The sequence below is a fragment of the Panthera onca genome, chromosome C2, assembly GCF_046562875.1.
Source record: "Panthera onca isolate mPanOnc1 chromosome C2, mPanOnc1 haplotype 2, whole genome shotgun sequence".
In the NCBI taxonomy this organism is placed as follows: Eukaryota; Metazoa; Chordata; class Mammalia; order Carnivora; family Felidae; genus Panthera; species Panthera onca.
Window position 1 is genome coordinate 71,973,983 of NC_138347.1, and position 23,728 is coordinate 71,997,710.

Below are 23,728 nucleotides of genomic sequence, written 5' to 3' on the forward strand. Positions count from 1 at the left end.
CCCTAAAGCGTTCAGCATATGATAAGTAGGCATCTCAGATTAATGGCAATAATGGGCTTTTTACAAAAATGGTGATGGTCAGGGGGGCGGGGGAGAGGCAACTGGCTGGCTCAGTTGGAAGAGCATGTGACTCTTGATCTCAGGTTTGTAAGTTCTAGTTCTAAACACTTAAACAGGGGCGCCTGGGTGGCTCAGTCGTTTGAGTGTCCAACTCTTGATTTTGGCTCAGGTCATGATATCAGGGTTTGTGGGTTTGAGCCCCTCATTGGGTTCTGTGCTGACAGTGCAGAGCCTACTTGGGATCCTCTCTCTCCCTCTCTCTCTGTCTCTCCCCTGCTCTCTCTCTCAAAATAAATAAATAATCTTAGTAAATAAATACATAAACTTCAAAAATGGTGATGGGAAACCTGGATAAACAATGGGGAAAAAAAAAGTTGGACCATACTTACTCCCCTACACCAGGTTAAATATCAAATGAGTCAAACATTGAAATGTAAAACATACACGCATATTTAGGAGGGGGGGAGGAACGTTAACACCTTTATACCTGTGGAGAAAATCCTTTTAACAAAAACTTCAAAATTTGTGGGTTTTTTTAATGATTGAAAAATTAATAAAGATAAAAAATTTAAGCATGGCCAAAAAAAAAAAAAAAAGCCAATTTGTCTAGGATAAATTGGTGTCAAAATATAAGATCAACATTAAATAACTAAGACCCCAAATCTGAGTTTATTACTTATGAAAGGGGCAGCTATGCAGGTAGGTGATCAGTGATCAGCATTTCACAAAGCAAACTGCCAATCTCATATGGGGAAGTGTGATAGTATTGACTGTGTTGGAAAGTGTTTACTGGCATTAGACCACCAATGATCAGCTGACTTTCAAAGCATGAGGCTGTCACTGATTGGTTGGTTCTCAGAGGTGTGTTCAATGAACCAAGTTGTCATTGATTGATTAGACAGGCTTATAACCTGTTCTGGTAAGGTTCTTTGTTACCATGGCTATAGAACAATCAATCTTTTTTCTCAGAGTGCGGGGACTTTTTTATTCCCATTGGGAATTTTTTTTGTAACTTATTACAAAGAAAGGGTCGGTCTTCCCAATACATAAAAAGCCCCTAGAAATGGAGAAGTCCAACAACTCAATAGAAAAATAAGAAAGCAAACAAAAATAAATACTGTTCTTAGAACATTAATAAAAAAAAAAACAAAAACACCTCAACCTTATTCAAAAAAGTATTTTCTATAGTAATTGCTCTTAAGACCCTGGAGAAAAACACAAACTACATTCCATAAAATTAAGGTGAAATGTCAAAATAACTCTTTGACATTTTAAAGACAATTTAATGCAAAAGCCACCAAACTTAGAATAAATGTTTCAGAAAAATACAAGATAGATACATCAAAGATTTTTTTTTTAAGCCAAAGAAAAGAGGTATAGTTTGGTTCAGGTCTCATTTTTTTGGTTTCTTTCACTATTATGCAACATTAAAATTGCTACTTTTCTCCCTCCCCCCAAAGACTTGGGTAATTAGGCCTCTTATCTATTTTTTGTTTTGTGACCTGCTCTTATCAGCACACCTCCAAAATTCTCTGCTTTAAAAAATAAACCAATTAAATTAATGTCATTTTAGTTTATACAAATAAAGGCTTTAAATAAAAGTTTGCTAAGCATTTGCCAGTAGAAGGAATCAAGTAGATTTTTTTTTGTTTACAAGATGCTTTTTTTTTCTAAATAGTAAATCATTCTTGAAATCCTGAGAGTTTTGAACACTGTTTTCAATTCAATAAATTTAAAATACAGTTGTATAAACTACAGCACTTCTAGTTCTTTGGAAGTGGAAAAATTCTGTCACACGTTAGAACCAAAATTGATCTAGTATTGTCTTAGTGTCTCTTGCTAAAATTATATAATTCCTCTGTCATCTTACTTTTTTTGCAATCTAGGTTTACCCCGGAGAGTTACTTCATCATGATCTACTTCAGTTACTCAAATGCCCTCCTTATAAATTTTATCCAGGTGTTCTAACTCTATTATCTCTGAGATGTACCCAGAAATACACTCCTAGGAGCTCTGGGAATTTAGTGATGATGCCTGAGGCCTCAATTTTCTATATAAGAAATGTCAGAGAGGGGTTCTTGGCATCCGGATAGGTGAGGAACTGGAAAGCTTGTAGGGAGTCAGGACAATGGTGGCTTTAGGTGAGGTTAGTCTGTGTGGAGTGGCACACACAAAATTTTGAATTATCAACTCTGATCAACATGGGGGACATTCAGATATCATCAGGGTGATAGAAACTGAATAATTGGGAGGGCTTTCCTCAGGTACTTGGGAAGGTTGTCCATAGTTGTCTTCCATAGATCCTTAACGAAGTTTTACTTCTGCACATTTGCATGTAAGCATCATTTTCCCACACAGTTTACTCCATCTTGTCAGGATAAGAACTTTCCACAATTTTGCCTTAGAAAATTCAAAATATCAAGGCTGGCTCAGTCGATTAAGCAACCGAATTTGGCTCAGGTCAGGATCTCATGGTTCCTGGGTTTGAGCCAGGCATCGGGCTCTGGGCTGACAGCTCAGAGCCTGGAGCTTGCTTCAGATTCTGTGTCTCCCTTTCTCTCTGCCCCTTACCCCACTCATGCTCTCTCTCTCTCTCTCTCTCTCAAAAATAAACATTAAAAGAATAATAATAAATAGGGGCACCCGGGTGGCTCAGTTCGTGAAGCCTCCAACTTCTGCTCGGGTCATGATTTCACGGCTCATGAGTTCAAGCCCCGTATCAGGCTCTGTGCTGACAGCTCAGAGCCTGGAACCTGCTTCAGATTCTGTGTCTCCCTCTCTCTCTGCCCCTCCCCTGCTTGCACTCTGTCTCTCTCAAAAATAATAAACATTTTTTAAAAATAAAAAAATAATAAGTAAACATAAAAAAAGTTTAAAAATTTCAAGACGTCCTAGACCCAGAATCTATTGAAGGAAATCATCTCTGGTGTGGTTCCCCTCCCCCACCTTCTCTTTCAGTTCCTAAGCCTGCCGTTCCAAACTCAGTTGTGATATAAAAGACACTTTCCCAGACTCTCCCACGCTCCTCCATCAGCAAGCTCCCTGCTCAGTTCTATTAACAAGTGACAAAAGGGAAAAAGGGGGCGTCTTGCTTTTTGCTGTTCCTCTCAATGTTACCCCAGCAGTGGCAGTTGACTCCAGCTACCAAATTCCTTTAACTTTTCTAGAACTAGATTCACTGGACCCTTTCACAGCACTAGAACCTGAGAAGGGTCTTTCTCAGAGTTCTAAACACCAACTCCGTACCATCGGCCCTCCTCTAACTCTTAAGCGCCTCATTCTAGTAACTGAAACCCTTTCTTTTTGTTTTCCAGCTTTGAGGGCGGTAGCCACTTCCTGCAGTTATCATCTCTGAGTTATCTCAGTGTTCTCTTTTGCGCGAGCACCTGTCTAACCAATTCCCTATACTGTGTACCCTCTGTTGAAGTATTGATTGTGGTTTTTCTTTTCTTAACTGGACCCCGATCAATACACTAAATATATCTAGTACAAACTGAATAGGGAGTGGGGTGGGTTCTCATCCTCAAGAAAAGTCCATGGTAAGTCAGTCTAAGATGGAGCGGAAGGATACAAAAAATGGACACTCAGTGTATGACCTCCAACTGAAAGCCTTCTGAACTGAACTAGTTCCAGGGGACAAGAGCCTAACAGTGGAGAGCCTGGAGCTACAAAGGACATGTTGAAGAGAAATGTAAAGTCAGTAAAATGTAGAGTCCCCTCAGTTGAACTCAAGGTTCAAGTTGCCTCAAGTCCTGCCAACATCAAGGTAACATTTGGAAAAAACAAATCAAACTCAAAATTCAAAGTCGTAATTGTTTATTAAGATGTCTATGCAAGGAATAAGAAATGGGTAAACATACAGTAGTGGCTCAACTCCCATCTTTTTAATCTCAAAATGGTTAGTGTTTCTCACACCTTTATGCACACCAACTATGAATTAGTATCGGCATCTGCGGAAGCCACTTAGGATTTCTGGGAATTCGTTATCTCTGGGGCCAAGGTCTCTTGTGACCTGGGAGCTGTCACACATGCCTGGCAGAGGAGAGGTGAGTGGAGTCTTCCTCAGTAGACAGAAGATGATTGCAATTTATTGGATGCCACGTTTGGAGACTGATGGGAGCACAAAGTCACTGCATGAAGTGAGACCCTTCCAGGAAATGGGCAGAGAACAGCCAGGGGGGAAGGGACCATCACTTATTCTGGTTCTTTTTTGAGTTAAGGCCTGTGCTAGTTGCTTACCACTTGATAGCAACTGGGTTAGTTACATTATGATTCCCATATAGAAATTAAGAAAGTGAGATAATGAAAGGCAAGTAGTTCACCTAAGTCATACAGGTAGTGACCAAATTAAGAAGGGAATTCTTTTCTTCTTTCCTGCACTATATACGTCCTTGTTTTTGCAGTCCAAAACATGTCCAAATTACTAGCCCCATAGTTAAATTCCTTATGGATTAAATATTTGTGAACTAAGCTAAATTAAAACCATTCTTAGCCCACAGGCCCTAAAAAACAAAGAGTATGCAGATTTGGCCCCTGGGATATACTTTACCAGACTCCTGTGCCAGGGCTTCCAATTGAACTCCTGGTGTGTTTAATAGGCTTCTTTCCCCCTGGTAGGTCATGAATGCTTTTCTTTGGTCTCATCAGCAGTGTGAGCCTGATGACAATTCTCTCTGCTTTTCAGCCATTTTCAGCCTTTTAGCCTCTGCCCCAAGCAGTTTCAAAATTCTGCAATTACACCTTGATGGGAAAACTGGCATTGTGTTTTAGGACTTTCAAGTCTCCACTATCTTCATTCCAGCTTCATCAGAAAGCCAAGAGCTCTGTTAGTTTCTGTTCACCAGCACCAGCCCTGATTCTTGTCCTGCATTCAAAACAGGCACCTGCGACCAGCAAAACCACTTTTTGGTTGCAAACATCAGTTCACTTTTCTGACGTCTCCCTTCTCTAGAATCTTAGCCCCCAATTTAGTCCTCATTGTTTCAGTAGCTGTCTGATGCTTTTCAAAAAGTAGGCAATTTTACACTTTTAACTTTTTTTCATGTTTATTTTGAGAGAGCTCATGCACAAGTGAACAGGGGAGGGGCAGAGAGAGAGGGAGCTCTAGAGAGAATCCCAAGCAGGCACCATGCTGTCAGTGCAAAGCCTGACTCGGGGCTTGATCTCACACTGAGATCGTGACCTGAGCCAAAGTCAAGAGTCAGACGCTTAACTGATGCTTAAACAACTGAGCCACCCAGTTACCCCTTTACATTTTTACCTGGCTTTTCTCATTGCTCTCAGCAGGATTATAGGTTTGCTGTAATGTTACCTGGAAAGCATAAGTCTTGCTTTTTTATTTTATTTTTTAATGTTTTTATTTATTTTTGAGACAGAGAGAAACCAAGCATGATCAGGGGAGAGGCAGAGAGAGAGGGAGACACAGAATCTGAAGCAGGCTCCAGGCTCTGAGCTGTCAGCACAGAGCCCGACATGGGGCTCGAACTCATAGACTGCAAGATCATGACCTGAGCTGAAGTCGGACGCTTAATGGACTGAGCCATGCAGGTGCCCCAAGTCTTGCTTTTCAAATGATTTTAAAATAGTACCTTAAAGCTAAATACGTTCAAATTCACTCACAATGCTGTATTTTTTTCACACTGAAATAATCTTCCGGAATTACGATTTTTAAAATTTAAAGGCAAAAAAGACCATTTAGAGTGGTGCAGGCTGAGATGAATAAACTTCCTTTATCTTGCAATGTTTTTTAAGTTTACTTATTTTTTTAGTAATCTCTATATCCAACGTAAGGCTCAAACTGACAACCCTGAGATCAAGAGTCACATGCTCTTCCAAATGTGACTGCCAGATGCCCCCATCTTGCAATATTTTAATAACATTAAAATTCTGACTAGATGATATATTCAATATGATTGATCAAAAAAAGTTATTCTTCCCCCCCTTTCCCCCAGCCACCCAGTTTCTCTTCCTGCTGGCAACATTTACCGAGTCTCTTTCTAGACATTGTATGCAAATACATGTAGATATCTTTTCACATCAGTAAAGTGATTCTGTTGTTGCTGTTGATTGCTATATAGTATTTCATCGTACCATCATTTATTTAGTATCTATTGATGTGACATTAAGTCTGTTTCTAAGCTTATTATTATAAACAATGCCATACAAAAATGTTTTGTACAGGTCGTTCTACATACATGTGAAGAGTTTTAGGAAATTCCTAGAGGTTGAATTGCTAAGTTCAGAATTGGGATTTTAAATTTTCTATTGATACCAAGCAACAGGATAAGAGTGCCTACTTTCCCACACTCTTGACAAGATTAAAAAAACACACATACAGGGGCGCCTGGGTGGCTCAGTTGGTTAAGCGTCCGACTTCAGCTCAGGTCATGATCTCACAGTCCATGAGTTTGAGCCCCACGTCAGGCTCTGTGCTGACAGCTCAGAGCCTGGAACCTGCTTCAGATTCTGTGTCTCCCACTCTCTCTGTCCCTCCCCTGTTCATGCTCTGTCTCTCTCTGTCTCAAAAATAAATAAAAACATTTTTAAAAATTAATAAAAAAATAAAAAATAAAAAAAACCCAAAATACACATACAGACACAAATACAAAACAAGAAACACCTTTATCTTAATTAATTTGAAGGGTAGAAAAATAAAAATGTATGCACATTAGTGTAAGTGATATTATGAATTTCACATATTTAAGAGTCATTTGTATTTCCTTTCCTGGGAAGGATGTTTCTTGGGATTATTTCTAATTTTCCCTTTGAGTTATTAGTCACTTTCATAATGTATTGGCAGACACTTCATATAAAGGAAATGACCTCTTTGTGATGCATTGTATCTATTTCTTCCCCAGTTTGCCATGTTTTCCAGTTTTCATTATGCTAATAGTTTTAGTTATGCAGAACTTTGAATTTTTATGTAGTTAATTTTTATTTTTTTAATTGTGGTAAAATACATGTAATAGTCCATTTTTAATTATTTTATTTTCAGATTCTCCACTTCTGCGGTCCTAGGTGCTCTCTGAGAAGTTAATAACTCTCACATCCCTTCCACAAAAAGGAGAGAAGTAGCGATACACTCTAATGACTGACATAACATTTAGTAGTTTCTAACAAAAAGACATATAAGGTCAGATTATCCAAAAAACTAAGAGAGAAATTAAAACTTATCTTAAGGTCAGGAAGACTTCTTCACTGACAATTAAGTGGTTAAATGTATAAATCCTAAAGATGTCACACTATTTCCCTTTTTGGTCATGGACTATTCCAGGAAAATTTAATTATACAATTTTTGAGGAGTTCCAAGAGTATTCAACCTAAAATGTAAAGTGAAATTGCTCTTAGAAAAATACTGGTTTCATGAAAATAGATTTTAGCTTATTTTAGAGAAATCTGGTTAGCTTCTGACTAGACTTCATTTCAGCACGATCATTACTCAGAGGGCAATCATTCTTTTGTTGAGAAAGGGCAAACTAAATTTTAAATTAACATCAGAATTCTACCCATAATTACCCAATCAATACTGAAGTAGATGCCACCAAATATGCAAAGATCAACAGAATTTCAGTTACAAAATTTGGAGGGAAAAATAATAAGGGTATAAAAATACTGACAAATTTAAGCTAGAATTAGCTCCAGGACATTTTATTATACTTTTATTTTAAAAGGATGAATAACTAGAGATCAGCAGAAATGCTGTTAAAACTGTTATTTGCTTAAAGCTGTTCATATTAATGAACAAGAGATTACATCTCTAAGTTAAATTTCACAAAATGAAATCACTGCCTTCTGATTTAACTTTCAGGGTAAGATGGCAAAACTCAAGCATCAGACTTTTTCTGTCCATAAACACAAATAAAAGTCAGCATCAATATAAATGATAATATAAGGAAATAAACACATGGTTATGTCTCAAGTCCCATAATATGAGATGATATTAATTCCCATTTATTCCCCTAGAATACCAGAATAATAGAAATGTGAATTCCCCAAATTTCAGGCAATTTAGTAACTGATTTTTATTTTGACACCAGATACTGTGGTGTGAAAAGCCTAAACCCAAATGTTTTCCATGTCATTAAGCAGAGAAAGGAGGAGGGGGAATCCTCTGCCAAACCTCACCTGCTACTCCATCCTAGACCTTGTTTCTAATTATTCACTCAGTTCTAGTGTTTCCAAATTGTCAATCCACCCCACTGAGCCTCACCCCAACTCTTAACTCCTTTTGCAACAAGAGTCTAGTTTCCTTTGTCAACTAATTCCTAATTTTCCAAGAAACTCTGATTTTTCTGATTTCACAATGATCATAAACCATTTTAAATGGAAGAAAATGCTATAATGCTTAAAATAATTAAAGTGGAGATGAAAACTAGATTACTTTAGTGTTATGGAAGATGCATGTCATGTGCTCTGCAAATATATGGGAAAGTTGTAAGAAAACTCCTAACTACCTGGTATAGTATAATCTTACTTTGATTACTAGTTAGGACAAAAAGGGAAGGAGGCAAAGGCCATAAAACATGCATTTTTTGGAAAGAGAATGGCACTTGAAAATTTCTTGGGAGTTCACCAAGGCATTCTTATATCCATAAGGATTGTCCAACAGTATATCACAGTTATTAAAAAAGGAAAGGATTGGGACTCCTGCTTACCACTGAGTTTGGCAGAAACATATTTATATATTTCTCTCTCGTAATCACCAGTCCTTTAATTAAGGACAATGAGTGTGACCACAGAGCAAAATTAACGAAAAAATTTATAAAGATTCTATGATAGAAGAGAGCTTCACAATCCAGCTTTGCTAGATTATGAAACACTCCCTTTACCCACACATTACTTCGTATACCTCTGAAACATCTGAAAAATACTTTTCTGTGACTTACTAGGCTGTAGGGAATGAGCACTTTTAGATACATTACAATCATCTCTAGAAGAATTTGGCATCTTTCTCCCATTAACATTAACTGAATGTTTCAACTGGATCTTAAAAGATGGCTGCCAGTTTTCATTTTTTGAGCCTCTCCGAGATTCTGAATGCTCTATATCAGTCTGTCTTTTGCAGTTCCTGTGTTTGGAATTTTTCCTCTGTCCATTTAGCAACTTGTCTGGTGGTGAAGATGTAGGACGTAACTGATACTCATCTGGGGATCCTTTTTGCCGGTTTGGCTTCATTTGTTCTTTATCTACTTGTTTCTGAAGCTGTAATGCTAACAACCTGTCCTGTTCTTCCTGTTTATGTCTCTCAAAAAGTAAGCGTTCCAAATCTATCAGTTTTTGGGTAAAATTGATTTCTGTTTCCTCTTGGTCTGAGGAAGCTCTGGGGAACATTTTCCTTCTTTTTGCAGAAATGCAGGGATCCCTGACTGCTTCGAATGAAGATTCCTGGTTTTTTCTTTTGGAAGTATCTTTACTGGTCAGGAGGCAAGAGTCTTCATTTTCTGTCTCAACTGTGTTACTTTCAATTATCTGTGTCATACCTGATACAGAGCATGCGCTCTCTGTTTCTCCAGAGCATGGAACTCTGGCTTCAGGTCCCTCATGATTTAGGACACATAACTCTTTATCATGATTGCTTGGTCTCATTTTGACTTCTGCTTCAAGGCACCACTCTCTACCACTGGCATATAACTGAGGCATAGGTGACTCTACTGAAGACTTTGCACCTTGTTCTTGAACGTCCATGCCTATTTGCGGAGAAAGTGTTGGCATATCTTCTTCAATTTCTGTATCTTGCCTTGTTGGGCTATTTACAATAGTACCGTTAGTTTCCTGTAGAAAACAGAAAAAGACTGAGTGAACCAGGGGAAAACATCTAGTCATAATATAGAAGTCTAATTATACTGATACTCTAGCTTAATTGTAACTATAAGATAGTTAGCATTAAGGGTGCCTGGGTGGCTCAGTCAGTGGATTGTTCAATTCTTGATTTCAGCTCAAGTCATGATCCCAGGGTTGTGGAATCGAGCCCCGTGTCAGGATCTCTGAGCGTGGAGCCTGCTTAAGATTCCCTTTCTTGGCGCATCTGCGTGGCTCAGTCGGTTAAGCACCTGTTTCCACTCAGGTCATGATCTCGTGGTTCGTGGGTTCAAGCCCACATCAGGCTCCGTGTTGATGGTGCAGAGTCTGCTTGGGATTCTCTCTCCCTCTCTCTGCCCCTCCCCTGCTCACTCACTCTCTCAAAATAAACAAACTTAAAAAAAAGAAAAAGATTCTCTCCTTCTCTCTGCCCTTCTCCTCTGCTTGTACTCTCTTTTAAAAAAAAAAAATTTTTTTTTAACGTTTATTTATTTTTGAGACAGAGAGAGACAGAGCATGAACGGGGGAGGGGCAGAGAGAGAGGGAGACACAGCCCATCAGCCCAGAGCCCGACGCAGGGCTCGAACTCACAGACCGTGAGATCGTGACCTGAGCTGAAGTCGGACGCTTAACCGACTGAGCCACCCAGGCGCCCCATGCTTGTACTCTCTCTTAAAAAGAAAAAAAAAAACAAAAACAACAAAAACATAGCGTTACTACTAATGATATACATTAATTGTTAATAGTGTTTTTATTCTGGGGGTGCCTGGGTGGCTCAGTCAGTTAAACGTCCGAGTCTTGACTTTGGCTCAGGTCTTGATCTCACAGTTTCTGAGACTGAGCCCTGCATGAGGCTCTGCACTGACAGCACAGGGCCCACCTGGCATTCTCTCTCTCCCTATCTGCCTCTCCCCTGCTTGTGCGCATGAGTTCCCTCTCTCAAAATAAATAAAAACTTCAAAAAAATTTTTGAAATAGTATTTTTATTCTGTGTGCCAGTTTAGATTAAGGCATTCCCTCATTTTCACTCCCATGAATACCTACAGATTAAAATGTACAAACTGGATTCTATATATGGCCAATAAACTGGCACTAGGACCTGACCTCTCTTTCACCTTACAAACTTCCTCTAGCCCAGAGGTTTTTAGCCCCTTTTTGTGCTATGGACTCTCTACCTTTCAGCATTTTGGTAAAGTTTACAGATGTCTACTGAATATTTTTCAATATAAAAATAAACACCTAGGATCACAAAGGGAACAACCTGTATTGCAACACAATTATTAAAAATGTTTTATTTTCTGATGTAATAATGTGTACCCATCAATACACTAAATATTATGACCTAGGGGCGCCTGGGTGGCTCAGTCGGTTAAGCGGCCGACTTCGGCTCAGGTCATGATCTCGCGGTCCGTGAGTTCGAGCCCCGCGTCGGGCTCTGTGCTGACAGCTCAGAGCCTGGAGCCTGTTTCAGATTCTGTGTCTCCCTCTCTCTCTGACCCTCCCCCGTTCATGCTCTGTCTCTCTCTGTCTCAAAAATAAATAAACGTTAAAAAAAAAAAAATATTACGACCTAGTGGCAAGTCTAATAACTTGTAATATTGAAGTAGGGATGAATAACAATATTTCAAGAAACCTGCTATAAATGTAGTGATAAAAACCTGTGCTTTCCACTGATGATCAAAGGTACAGCTTTTGCTAATAGTATTATGGTTTCCAGTCTACATTCATAATTAAAGGAATGACAGGTTAGGTGAAAGTAAAGATAAACCTTTTCTTCCATTGAGGTTCGTATGTACTCCCCGGATTCTAACTGTAGACCTTTTCAGGTTAAGAAACTTTGTTTTTGCCAGTATATTTCTTCTCACCTACAGGTCTGAGGTAAGTAAAGACCTAGGATTAGTTTTGACCTTAAATTTTTTACCTACTCTGCTTTGCATTCCTTATAGCATTTCGTATGAACCAATGTGGTTGGACTGGACAAATTCCAGGTTGCTTACCTGGTTTTGCTGTGGGCATGAACAGGAAAAATATCCCACCCTACAGTGCTTATTCCATCCTCAGTTCCATTATGAGCCAGACCATGTGGACCTAAATCCTCCCTCTATCATCTCTACTTAAGGGACTCGGTACAAGTCTCATATCTCTGTGTGCCTTGGTTTTCTTAACTGTAAGATGGAACAAGAATGAATACCTACCTTACAGAGCTGGTGCTTGTGATGGAGACTGAAGAAAATAATACATACATTATCTGGCACATGGTAAATGACAATTAAATGACAGGTGAGTTTAAAAAATTTTAGGAACCTCTTAATAAAGTGTTAACAAAACTTCTCTGTAGGAAATCAACCTTGGTGTCAGTTCACTTTTTTTTTTTCCTGGTTCTATTTTCCTAGAAACCTGATAAAAGTGAAATGTCACCTGTGTTACTAGGCTACAGAGCTTATGGTAAAAATGAACTTACTTGTGAACTGCATCTATACTGGAAGAACTGTGAATGATCTATAAGCACTTAGCGGGAAGCCAAATCTTAGGGCTTCTGTAAGTGACTTACAACTCTTTTGGTGTATTCCTTACCAGGACCCCTGGAAGCTACACCCATGGGCTGTTACAACAAACGGGCACACAGCTTCTAAGCCGGGGTGGTTTCCAAACTCATTTGCATTGTCTCATTTGTAGGCTGTCCCTTAGGAGCTCTGCAGTGAAGACTTTTGCTGCACAGATATGGCTGATGCTGCCCTACCAGCATGCTTTGTTTCCCATCCTGTAATCTTCACTGAAAGTGAAGTTAGTACCAGGCGCAGGCTGTTTAATTTTGTGAGTTTGATTGTCTAAGTCAGGGATCCATAAACCATGGCCCATGGACCATACAGGCCACAAAGATATTTACTATCTTGCCCTTTAGAGAAGTTTGCAGACTCCTAGTGTAGGTAAGCCTAAGATGACTAAGAAAGGGGGTTCCATATACAACAGTGATTTAAAAAAAAAATGAGGAAACTACAAGTATTAGCAATCTATAGCGTTAGTAAACTTGCCAAACTAAGAACGTCTTTAGTACCGACATACCTTGGACATGGAGTTTTTCTTGCTTTCTTGTACAACTTCACACTGCGATGCTGATCCAAATTGAGATTTAGGTGACAAATACCTTAACAAAAAAAAAAAAAAAAAAGCTTTACCAAAGTTTGAATGCTTTGACAGACAAGTGGATGTAACCAATATATCACATTAGCTATTTATGTGAAGGTGAAGGTTGTCTGTTTGCTGCTTGGCTGATTTATCAGAAAGAGTATAGTCCATCTCCCTGTCTCAGGTATTTTGGCCTAATTCCAGAGCAAAACTTAAAAGGCCGAATATTGATACTTTAGTGAAAAACAGAAAAGGAAGTAAAATCTAAACATTTCTTAATTCTCAACAGAAATTCAAAAGGTACATAGCATCAAAACAACTCAAGACTATATAGTCTTCCCAAAAGTAATGGAAATTAAATTTTAAATCAGGAGAAAGGATATGTTAGTTTCTTTTTAATGCCAGAAATTATGGCTGTTTACTACATTAAAAAGCAGTTTTTTAAATGTTTACTTCTCTTAGAGAGAGGCAGAATATGAGCAGGGGAGGGGCAGAGAGAGAGGGAAGACATAGAAACTGAAGCAGACTCCGAAGCTGAGATGTCAGCACAGAGCTTGACACGGGGCTCGAACTTGTGGACCATGAGATCATGACCTGAGCTGAAGCTGGACGTTTAACCGACTGAGCCACCCAGGTGCCCCTGTTTACTACATTTTGAATTGTTACTATCGAGAAAGTATCCATGATTAGATTCTTTACTATTCTGGCATAGAGATTTTGTTAGATACACATTTTATATAAACTATCTGCCTACAAAAATACATATCTATCAATTTATCAGTATAAGAGCATTTCTCTAAATTTCTAAGCATCTTTAATAGGCTGTTTGTCACTGAAAACATGAAGTTTCTAATATGATGAAAAATGCTGTAAAAGAAATGGGAATAAAAGGACAGGTTATGAGATGGTTAAGCATATTTTTAAAACTGGAAAAAATCCAAATACATACACAACTATGCTTAAAATCTCCTAAAATGCTGGCTGTCTTCAAGCAACGGTAACATCGGGTGATTTTCAAAGAGTAGCTAGCTATTGTTTTTAGAGTTAAAGAAAACAATGGAAAAACATCTGATTGCAAATAATATGTAAGTTCCATTGTGTCTAAAACACCATAAATAGTGTGTGAAACAATAAGATAAAATCTAGTCCAAGATCTCATATAAAGAACAAATAACATCCCTTATAAACTAGAATATATAAACCACGTATTTAGTTGAATCATTTCTAAACACTCTGCAAACTTATAAGTACAAGAACTACCTTTTCAACTGATAAGAGAAAACAGGAGCCCAGTTTAGTCTCATTTAAATTTTTTTTTCATAGCTGAAGAAACTCTTCTGCTAATGCTGGATATTAGTTACCAAGATAGAATTATTATAGCATAACAGTTTTTTTTTAAATCCACATGTAGAGAACAAAATGTGACCAGATACTTACTCAACATCATCAGGAAAGATTTATGAGCTTGTCTTGAGTATTCTTTTTTTTTTTTTTTAATGTTTTTATTTTTGAGAAAGAGAGAGAGCATGAGCAGGGGAGGGGCAGAGCAAGAGGGAGACACAGAATCTGAAGCAGGCTCCAGGCTCTGAGCTGTCAGCACAGAGCCCGACGCGGGGCTCGAACTCACAGACGGTGAGATCATGACCTGAGCTGAAGTCAGATGCTCAACCGACTGAGCCACCCAGGCGCCCCAGTGAGTATTCTTTATAATAACCAGGTAATGTATGAATATGTGCTCATTGTAAAAAAGTAAACAGAGGGGCACCTGGGCGGCTCAGTCAGTTGAACACCCGACTCAGCTCAGGTCATGATCTCACAGTTCATGAGTTCAAGCCCCACATCGGGCTCGCTGCTCTTAGTGCAGAGCCTGCTTCAGATCCTCTGTATCCGCCCTGCTGCTCCTCCACTCTCTCTCTCTCAAAAATAAAAAATAAACATTAAAAAAAAAAAAGTAAATAGAAATGTTAGACATATACCCTTTTCCATTCCTCTTTGTTTCCTCCCATGTAACCAATTTTTTTAAAAAGCATGATTTCGATACAGTGCTTTTTTAAAACAATCACATCCTTCTGATTTCCTTTTTTCACTTATGTCTTAAAGATCTAAGAGAGTGTATGTGCGTGTGCCTATTTCATAAAAAACAAATAGTTTACAAGAGAACAGTTACAAATATATGAAAGAATCCTAAGAATCACAACACACTGTGGTTCAGGGAGAGAAATACTGAGGGAAAGGGCAACAGTGAAGATTTTGGAAATATTCTGTAGCTAAACCTGGAAAGTAGTTTATCCATATGTAAAAATTCACCAAAAGTACACTTAAGATTAGTGCACTTTAATATATGTATGTTACAATTTTTAAAGTCTTAAACCACATTTTTTTTATTTTATTATTTTTTTTAATATATGAAATTTGTCAAATTGGTTTCCATACAACACCCAGTGCTCATCCCAAAAGATGCCCTCTTCAATACCCATCACCTACCCACCTCTCCCTCCCACCCCCCATCAACCCTCAGTTTGTTCTCAGTTTTAAGAGTCTCTTATGCTTTGGCTGTCTCCCACTCTAATCTTTTTTTTTTTTTTTTTCCCTCCCCTCCCCCATGGGTTTCTGTTAAGTTTCTCAGGATCCACATAAGAGTGAAAACATATGGTATGTGTCTTTCTCTGTATGGCTTATTTCACTTAACATCACACTCTCCAGTTCTATCCACGTTGCTACAAAGGGCCATACTTCATTCTTTCTCATTGCCACGTAGTACTCCATTGTGTATATAAACCACAATTTCTTTATCCATTCATCAGTTGATGGACATTTAGGCTCTTTCCACAATTTGGCTATTGTTGAGAGTGCTGCTAGAAACATTGGGGTACAAGTGCCCCTATGCATCAGTACTCCTGTATCCCTTGGATAAATTCCTAGCAGTGCTACTGCTGGGTCATAGGGTAGGTCTATTTTTAATTTTTTGAGGAACCTCCACACTGTTTTCCAGAGTGGCTGCACCAGTTTGCATTCCCACCAACAGTGCAAGAAGGTTCCCGTTTCTCCACATCCTCTCCAGCATCTATAGTCTCCTGATGTGTTCATTTTGGCCACTCTGACTGGCGTGAGGTGATATCTGAGTGTGGTTTTGATTTGTATTTCCCTGAGGAGGAGCGACGTTGAGCATCTTTTCATGTGTCTGTTGGCCATCTGGATTTCTTCTTTAGAGAAGTGTCTTCATGTTTTCTGCCCATTTCTTCACTGGATTATTTGTTTTTCGGGTGTGGAGTTTGGTGAGCTCTTTATAGACTTTGGATACCAGCCCTCTGTCTGGTACGTCATTTGCAAATATCTTTTCCCATTCCGTTGGTTGCCTTTTAGTTTTGTTGATTGTTTCCTTTGCAGTGCAGAAGCTTTTTATCTTCATGAGGTCCCAATAGTTCATTTTTGCTTTTAATTCCCTTGCCTTTGGGGATGTGTAAAGTAAGAAATTGCTACGGCTGAGGTCAGAGAGGTCTTTTCCTGCTTTCTCCTCTAGGGTTTTGATGGTTTTCTGTCTCACATTCAGGTCCTTTATCCATTTTGAGTTTATTTTTGTGAATGGTGTAAGAAAAGTGGTCTAGTTTCATTCTTCTGCATGTTGCTGTCCAGTTCTCCCAGCACCATTTGTTAAAGAGACTGTCTTTTTTCCATTAGATATTCTTTCCTGCTTTGTCAAAGATTAGTTGGCCATACGTTTGTGGGTCTAGTTCTGGGGTTTCTATTCTATTCCATTGGTCTATGTGTCTGTTTTTGTGCCAATACCATGCTGTCTTGATGATTACAGCTTTGTAGTAGAGGCTAAAGTCTGGGATTGTGATGCCTCCTGCTTTGGTCTTCTTCTTCAAAATTACTTTGGCCACTTGGGGCCTTTTGTGGTTGGTTCCATATGAATTTTAGGATTGCTTGTTCTAGCTTCGAGAAGAATGCTGGTGCAATTTTGATTGGGATTGCACTGAATGTGTAGATAGCTTTGGGTAGTATTGACATTTTTTTTTTATTTATTTTTTTTTTTTTAATTTTTTTTTTTTCAACGTTTTTTATTTATTTTTGCGACAGAGAGAGACAGAGCATGAACGGGGGAGGGGCAGAGAGAGAGGGAGACACAGAATCTGAAACAGGCTCCAGGCTCCGAGCCATCAGCCCAGAACCCGACGCGGGGCTCGAACTCACGGACTGCGAGATCGTGACCTGGCTGAAGTCGGACGCTTAACCGACTGCGCCACCCAGGCGCCCCAGTATTGACATTTTAACAATATTTATTCTTCCAACCCATGAGCACGGAATGTTTTTCCATTTCTTTATATCTTCTTCAATTTCCTTCATAAGCTTTCTATAGTTTTCAGCATACAGATCTTTTACATCTTTGGTTAGATTTATTCCTAGGTATTTTATGCTTCTTGGTGCAATTGTGAATGGGATCAGTTTCTTTGTCTTTCTGTTGCTTTATTATTAGTGTATAAGAATGCAACTGATTTCTGTACATTGATTTTGTATCCTGCAACTTTGCTGAATTCATGTATCAGTTCTAGCAGACTTTTGGTGGAGTCTATCGGATTTTCCATGTATAATATCATGTCATCTGCAAAAAGTGAAAGCTTGACTTCATCTTTGCCAATTTTGATGCCTTTGATTTCCTTCTGTTGTCGGATTGCTGATGCTAGCACTTCCAACACTATGTTAAACAACAGTGGTGAGAGCGGACATCCCTGTTGTGTTCCTTATCTCAGGGTCTTAAACCACATTTAAATAAATAAAGAAATAAATAAAATCCTTTATGTAGCCTCCTCTTTGTCCTCCACCTCAGAGTGTTTCTTATCTCTTGCTTTTAAAAATAGTTTTACCACACATTTGTATCCTTAACATGTATTGCTTAGCGCTGCGTGATTTTGAATGGAATCGTACTACATGCATTCTACAGTTTTTTTCTTCACCCATTTTCCTGACTCATGCCTGTTGTCCTCAGCTAGATTCATTTTGACTGTTGGACAGTATTCAGTTCTACTTTTGGACATCTGGGTGCTTTTGCTTTTTGCTGTTACAAATAGTACTGCTGGGAACGTTTTTGTACATGTCTTCTAGGGTTTCTTTTTTTTTTTAACATTTTTTTTAAAGTTCATTTATTTTGAGAGAGAGAGAGAGGGAGGGAGAGAATGAGTGGGGGGAGGGGCAGAGACAGAGGGGAGGGGATCTGAAGCAGGCTCTATGCTGACAGCACAGAGCCCGATGCAGGGCCCAAAGTCATTAATTATGAGATCGTGACCTGAGCAGCAAGTTGGACACTTAACTAACTGAGCCACCCATGTGCCCCTCTTCTGGGGTTCTTCAGTGTTTGTATCCCAGAGTCCTAGAGTATCAACCTTTTACATTCACACTAAACACATAAGTGTTTCTTATCATCTACAACATTTTATATTACCGGAAACCTTAATTTTTCCAATAGGATGAGTATGAAATGCTACCTCACTGTGACTTTGTGTTTCCTTCTTTTCAAATATTATATTAACTTTCAGGGTTTCATTTTCTGTAAAGTCAAAATTTTTTGCCTCTTTTTCTACTGATCTTTTCTTCCTCATAGGTGGGTATTTTTTTAACAGCACACATTTTTTTTTTTTCAGTTAAATACCTTAAAATATCTTCTTAAAAGACAGAAGATTATCATTTTATTCTCTAAAGGTATTTTGATAAAGGCATTCTTAATCTTATAATCTAATCATGTTTTGCTCTCTACAATATCCTTCCCCAAAGATAATCTCCTTCATTATCTTCTTAAAGTTTTATTGGTTGTCTTTTTAATGGACCTTTAATCCACCTTAATTTTTAAAAAATTTTTTTAACATTTATTTATTTTTGAGAGACAGAGAGAGACAGAGCATGAGCAGGGTAGGGGCAGAGAGAGAGGAGACAGAATCTGAAGCAGGCTGTAGGCTCTGAGCAAGCTGTCAGCACAGAGCCTGATGCAGGGCTCAAACCCACAAACTGTGAGATCGTGACCTGAGCCGAAGTCAGATGCTCAACTGACTGAGCCACCCAGGCGCCCTAATCCACCTTAAGTTTTATATATGGTATGAGTAGAGGTCCAAGCTCATTTTTTCCTCATATAATCAACTGTCACTGTGGCACTTATGGACAAGTTCATCCTTTTCCCACTGATTAAAATGACTACTACTGTATTACCCAAAGTACCCCAAAACTTAGTGGCTTAAAACAACAAACATTATCTCACAGTTTCTGAGGGTCAGGAATCCAAGAGCAGCTCAGCTAGGTGGTTCGAGCTCAGGATCTCTCATTAGGGTCTAGGGAAGATGTTAGTCATCTGAAGTCTTGACTGGGCTTAGAGGATCACCTTCCACGAAGGCTCACTTATGTAAAAGGCTATTCTGGAAGTCCCATGTCGTTATTGGCTGCTGGCAGAAGGCCTTAGTTCCTTACCATGTGGGCCTCTCCACAGGGCTGCTCACAACAGAGCAGCTAAACTTCCCAGAGCAGGTAACCCAAAAAAGAGAAAAGTCACAGTGCCTCTCAGGACTTAATCTCCCAAGTACACAACATCCCCTTGGGTAATTCTATTTGTATACTTAAGTCCAGCCCACATTCAAGGGGAAGGGAATTGGGCTCTGTCTTTTTAAGGGATGAATATCAAAGAATTTGTGGACATATTTTAAAAATACCAAAGCCATCATGAAGGCACTATAAACTGTTATTTCTAAGCGATTACACTGCCTTAATCATTTTATCTATCTTTGTGCAAAAATATCACATATATTTACTTATAAATTAAAAGCACCCAACTCTCCACCACACATTTTATTTCTCTTTGGTGGTATCTGAAAGTTCTTTCTCTTCCATATAAATTTTTTTTTAATGTTTTTATTTATTTTTGAGACAGAGAGAGACACAGCATGAGCCAGGGAGGGGCAGAGAGAGAGGGAGACACAGAATCCGAAGCAGGCTCCAGGCTCTGAGCTGTCAGCACAGAGCCTGATGTGGGGCTCAAACTCACAGACTGTGAGATCATGACCTGAGCCAAAGTCGGATGCTTAACCGACTGAGCCACCCAGGCGCCCCACTTCCATACAAATTTTTAGAGTCAGATGGTTAACCAACTGAGCCACCCAGGCGCCCCAAACTCTTATTAATTTAAAAAATGTATCTCTGAACTCTTGGATTTTTCAATGTATTTTCTACATTCCACCTCTAATAACAATGGCTTCTTCTTCTTCTTTTTTTAAATCCACAATGGTAATTTACTTATTTTTTAAATGTTTGTTTATTTTTTGAGAGAGAGAGAGCAAGCATGAGTGGGGATGGGACAGAGGATCCAAAGCAGGCTCTGTGCAAGCAACAGAGAGCCGGCCGTGGGGCTTGAACTCACAAACCGTGAGATCATGACCTGAGCCGAAGTTGGACGCTCAACCGACTGAGCTACCCAAACTCTCCTAATTAACAATGGCTTCTTTTTCAAGCTCTTATCTTTTGTTTCATTTTATCATCTCACTGTGCAGACTGAAATCTCTAACACACACTGAACAGAAGTGGTAAACAGCAGACCACCCTTGTGTTTTCCCAGTCTTAACAGGATATGATTTCAATTTTCTACCATGAAGTATGATATCTGATATAAATTTTCTAGTAGATATCCTGTAACAGGTTAAGTTTCTTCCTATTCCTACTTAAGAATTATCATTCCCTTTCTCTCTAAAAAATAAACATTAAAAAAATGATCATTCCCATGCTTTTCATATTTAAAGTTAATAGCTTAACATTAATTCATTTTCTTTTTCTTGGTATTAAATATGTTTAATATCTTTAATAATTCTATTACTTCTAAATCTTCCACAAAAGGGCATTGTAGTTCTTCAGTTTATTGCAAATGTACCTTAAAAAAAAAAAAGCCAACCTTAATGTTGAAGCTGTAATACAAATTTTTAATTACTGGCACTATACTACAAAGCATAGTAAAGAACATCTTATTTAAATAAAACAAGGATAATATTTCACTGGGGAATATATCCAACACATTTTTTCTCTATATATCTACATCCAATAGTGGTATTTTATAGGCTAATTTAAAAACAAATGCAAATTTTAAAAAGATAAATGAGAGCCATGTTTTTCTCAGGAATACTATTATACACATACCACATAGGTTGTTTTTACAGCAAATACTAGTTTGCCAAACTTCAATGGCAAAACTCTTAAGTCATGAGTTTGGTAGTGTCCACCTAGTTGTTTCTTACTGCCCTGGAGACTCTGTTGGTGGGTAATGTTAAGAAATCATCTTGTTGCTACAATTTCCCTTCTTACAGGTGACTCCACTGTGATAGAATATTCATCTCCTTAAGATGCAAGGCCTAGCAAAAAAGCCTCCCACAATCCACTGGATGTCACAATGTTCTGTTTGAAAAATTCTGTTGCTTCCAGGTGCTGCCGTATTTGCTCATTTCTTAATCTTTTCACTTTGTTTACATCTTTTTCAACTCTCTTGTGACCGGCAATCTGAAGAAGAAGGCTACCACGTATTACAGCTGCTGCAAGCTTTCCAACTTTCTGGAACAAAAGTCTTGCACACCTTGGGAATGGGGGTTCTGGGTCGCCATGGTACTGTCAGCGGCCAGCTACGAAGGTGGTCCCTGCCCATCCCCATTAATTCATGTTCTAATGTTAGGCCAGCAATGTATTCCTGGAGTTATCATTTTGAGTATATTTTCAGCCTTTCTTATTTTCTGATATGGCATTTAAAGTTTTCTAAATATTACTTTAGCCACCTCCCAAAAGTTTTGATGTATATAATACTTTCAGTCCTATTATTTCCACCAAGATTTATTCTTTTTTTCTAAGTAGGCTTCATACCTTGTGCAGAGCCTAGCACAGGGCTTGAACTCACAACCCTGAGATCAAGACTTGGATGCTTAACCAACCAAGCCACCCAGGCACCTCCCATCAAAATTTATTCTTTAACTAAAACGAGTTACTTAGCAGTTTTTCTTAATTTTCACACTTGTGTAGCCTTTTTGCTAATCATTTGACATCTGAGATGAAATCCGTATAACATAAAATTAACCATTTATTTCCTTTAAAAAAATGTTTTTTAGTGTTCATTTATTTTTGGTGAGAGAGAGGGAGAGAGGGAGGGATCAGGAGAGGGGCAGAGAGAGGAGACACAGAATCTGAAGCAGGCTCCAGGCTCCAAACTGTTAGCACAGAGCCCGATGTGGGGCTCTAACCCACAAACTGCGAGATCATGACCTGAGTCAAAGTCAGACACTTAACCGACTGAGCCACCCAGGTGCCCCTAAAATCAATCATTTTGAAGTATACAATTCAGTGGCGTTTTAGTATGTTCACAAAGTTGTACAACCATCACCTCTATTTAGTTCCAAAACATTTTCATCATCCCCAAAGGAAATCATATATATGTTAAGCAGTAACTCCCCATTCTCAGCTTTCCCCAGGCCCTGGCAACTTTTAACCTGCGGTCTCTACAGATTTACCTACTTTAGCTATTTCATATAAATAAAGTCATATAACAGGCAGCCCTTTTTGTCTGGCTTCTTTCATGTAGCATGTTTCTGAGGTTTATTCATGTCACAGCATGTATCAGTAGGTCACTCCTTTTTAGGGCTGAATAATATTCCACTGCATGGATTATACCACATTTTGTTTATCCATTCATCCCTCAGTGGACATTTGTGTTGTTTCCATCCTTTGGCTGTTTGAAGTACTGACTCAAACATTTGTGTATAAGTATTTGTTTGAATTCCTGTTTTCAATTCTTTTGAGTACATGGGTAGGAGTGGAACCGCTGGGTCATATGGTAATTCTGTTTAATTTTCTGAGCAACTGCCAAATCGCACCATTTTATATTCCCACCAATAATGTGCAAGATTCCAATTTCTCTAATCCTTGCCAACACTTACTATTTTCATTTTTTTGGTTTACAGACATCCTAGTGAATGTGAGATGGTATTTCACTGTGGTTTGATTTGCATGACTTACGATCTTGGGCATCTTTTCATATGCTTATTGGCCATATGCACATCACTGGAGTAATGTCCATTCATGTCCTTTGCTCATTTTGAAACGGGAATGTTTGTCTTTTGTTAAGTTATATTAAGAATTCTTTACATATTCTAGGGGTGCCTGTGTGGCTCAGTGGGTTAAGCGTCTGACTTCGGCTCGGTTTATGATCTCACAGTTCGTGAGTTCGAGCCCTATGTCGGGCTCTGTGCTGACAGTTCAGAGCCTGGAGCCTGCTTCAGATTCTATGTCTCCCTCTCTCTCTGCCCCTCCCCTGCTCACTCTCTGTCTGTCTGTCTCTCTGTCTCAAAAATAAATAAATACTAAAAACAAACAAAGACTTGCATGCTCTACTAACTGAGCCAGCCAGGTGCCCCTATTTTTAAAGTCTAGATTGCGGTTCTTTAACTCTTCCAATTGTTAATTACTATGGGAAAGCTTATATCCTCATAAAATCATCAACTCTACCTGCTGCTGGAGGGGCACTGTGAGGAGACTAAATCACTCTACTACTGACTACCTGACTCATGCTTTTTGTATAATAGGGAAGAAATATAATGCATAGACTGGGGAAAAGAGGGCAGGGGAATGACCTAGATGCCAAGTTACAACCTCCTTCAGTAAGGATGACCTTATGTAAGACTAGCTTTTTCTTATCTGAATCTAGACCAGGAGAAAAGGGAATCCAACTGGTTAATTTTGA

General features: G+C 38.7%; 1 protein-coding gene across 1 annotated transcript in view; it reads right to left on the bottom strand.

Annotated features, from left to right (window-relative positions):
- Positions 1-3,859: 3,859 nt before the first annotated feature.
- RNF168 (ring finger protein 168) overlaps positions 3,860-23,728 on the bottom strand; it is a 40,995-nt gene continuing 21,126 nt past the window's right edge. The window contains exons 6-7 of the mRNA XM_078453097.2: positions 12,922-13,003; positions 3,860-9,831 (exon numbers count right to left, since the gene is read on the bottom strand). Of these exons, the coding sequence (XP_078309223.1) occupies positions 8,896-9,831; positions 12,922-13,003 (1,018 nt within the window). The 3' untranslated portion in view covers positions 3,860-8,895. The remainder of the gene's footprint in view (positions 9,832-12,921; positions 13,004-23,728) is intronic.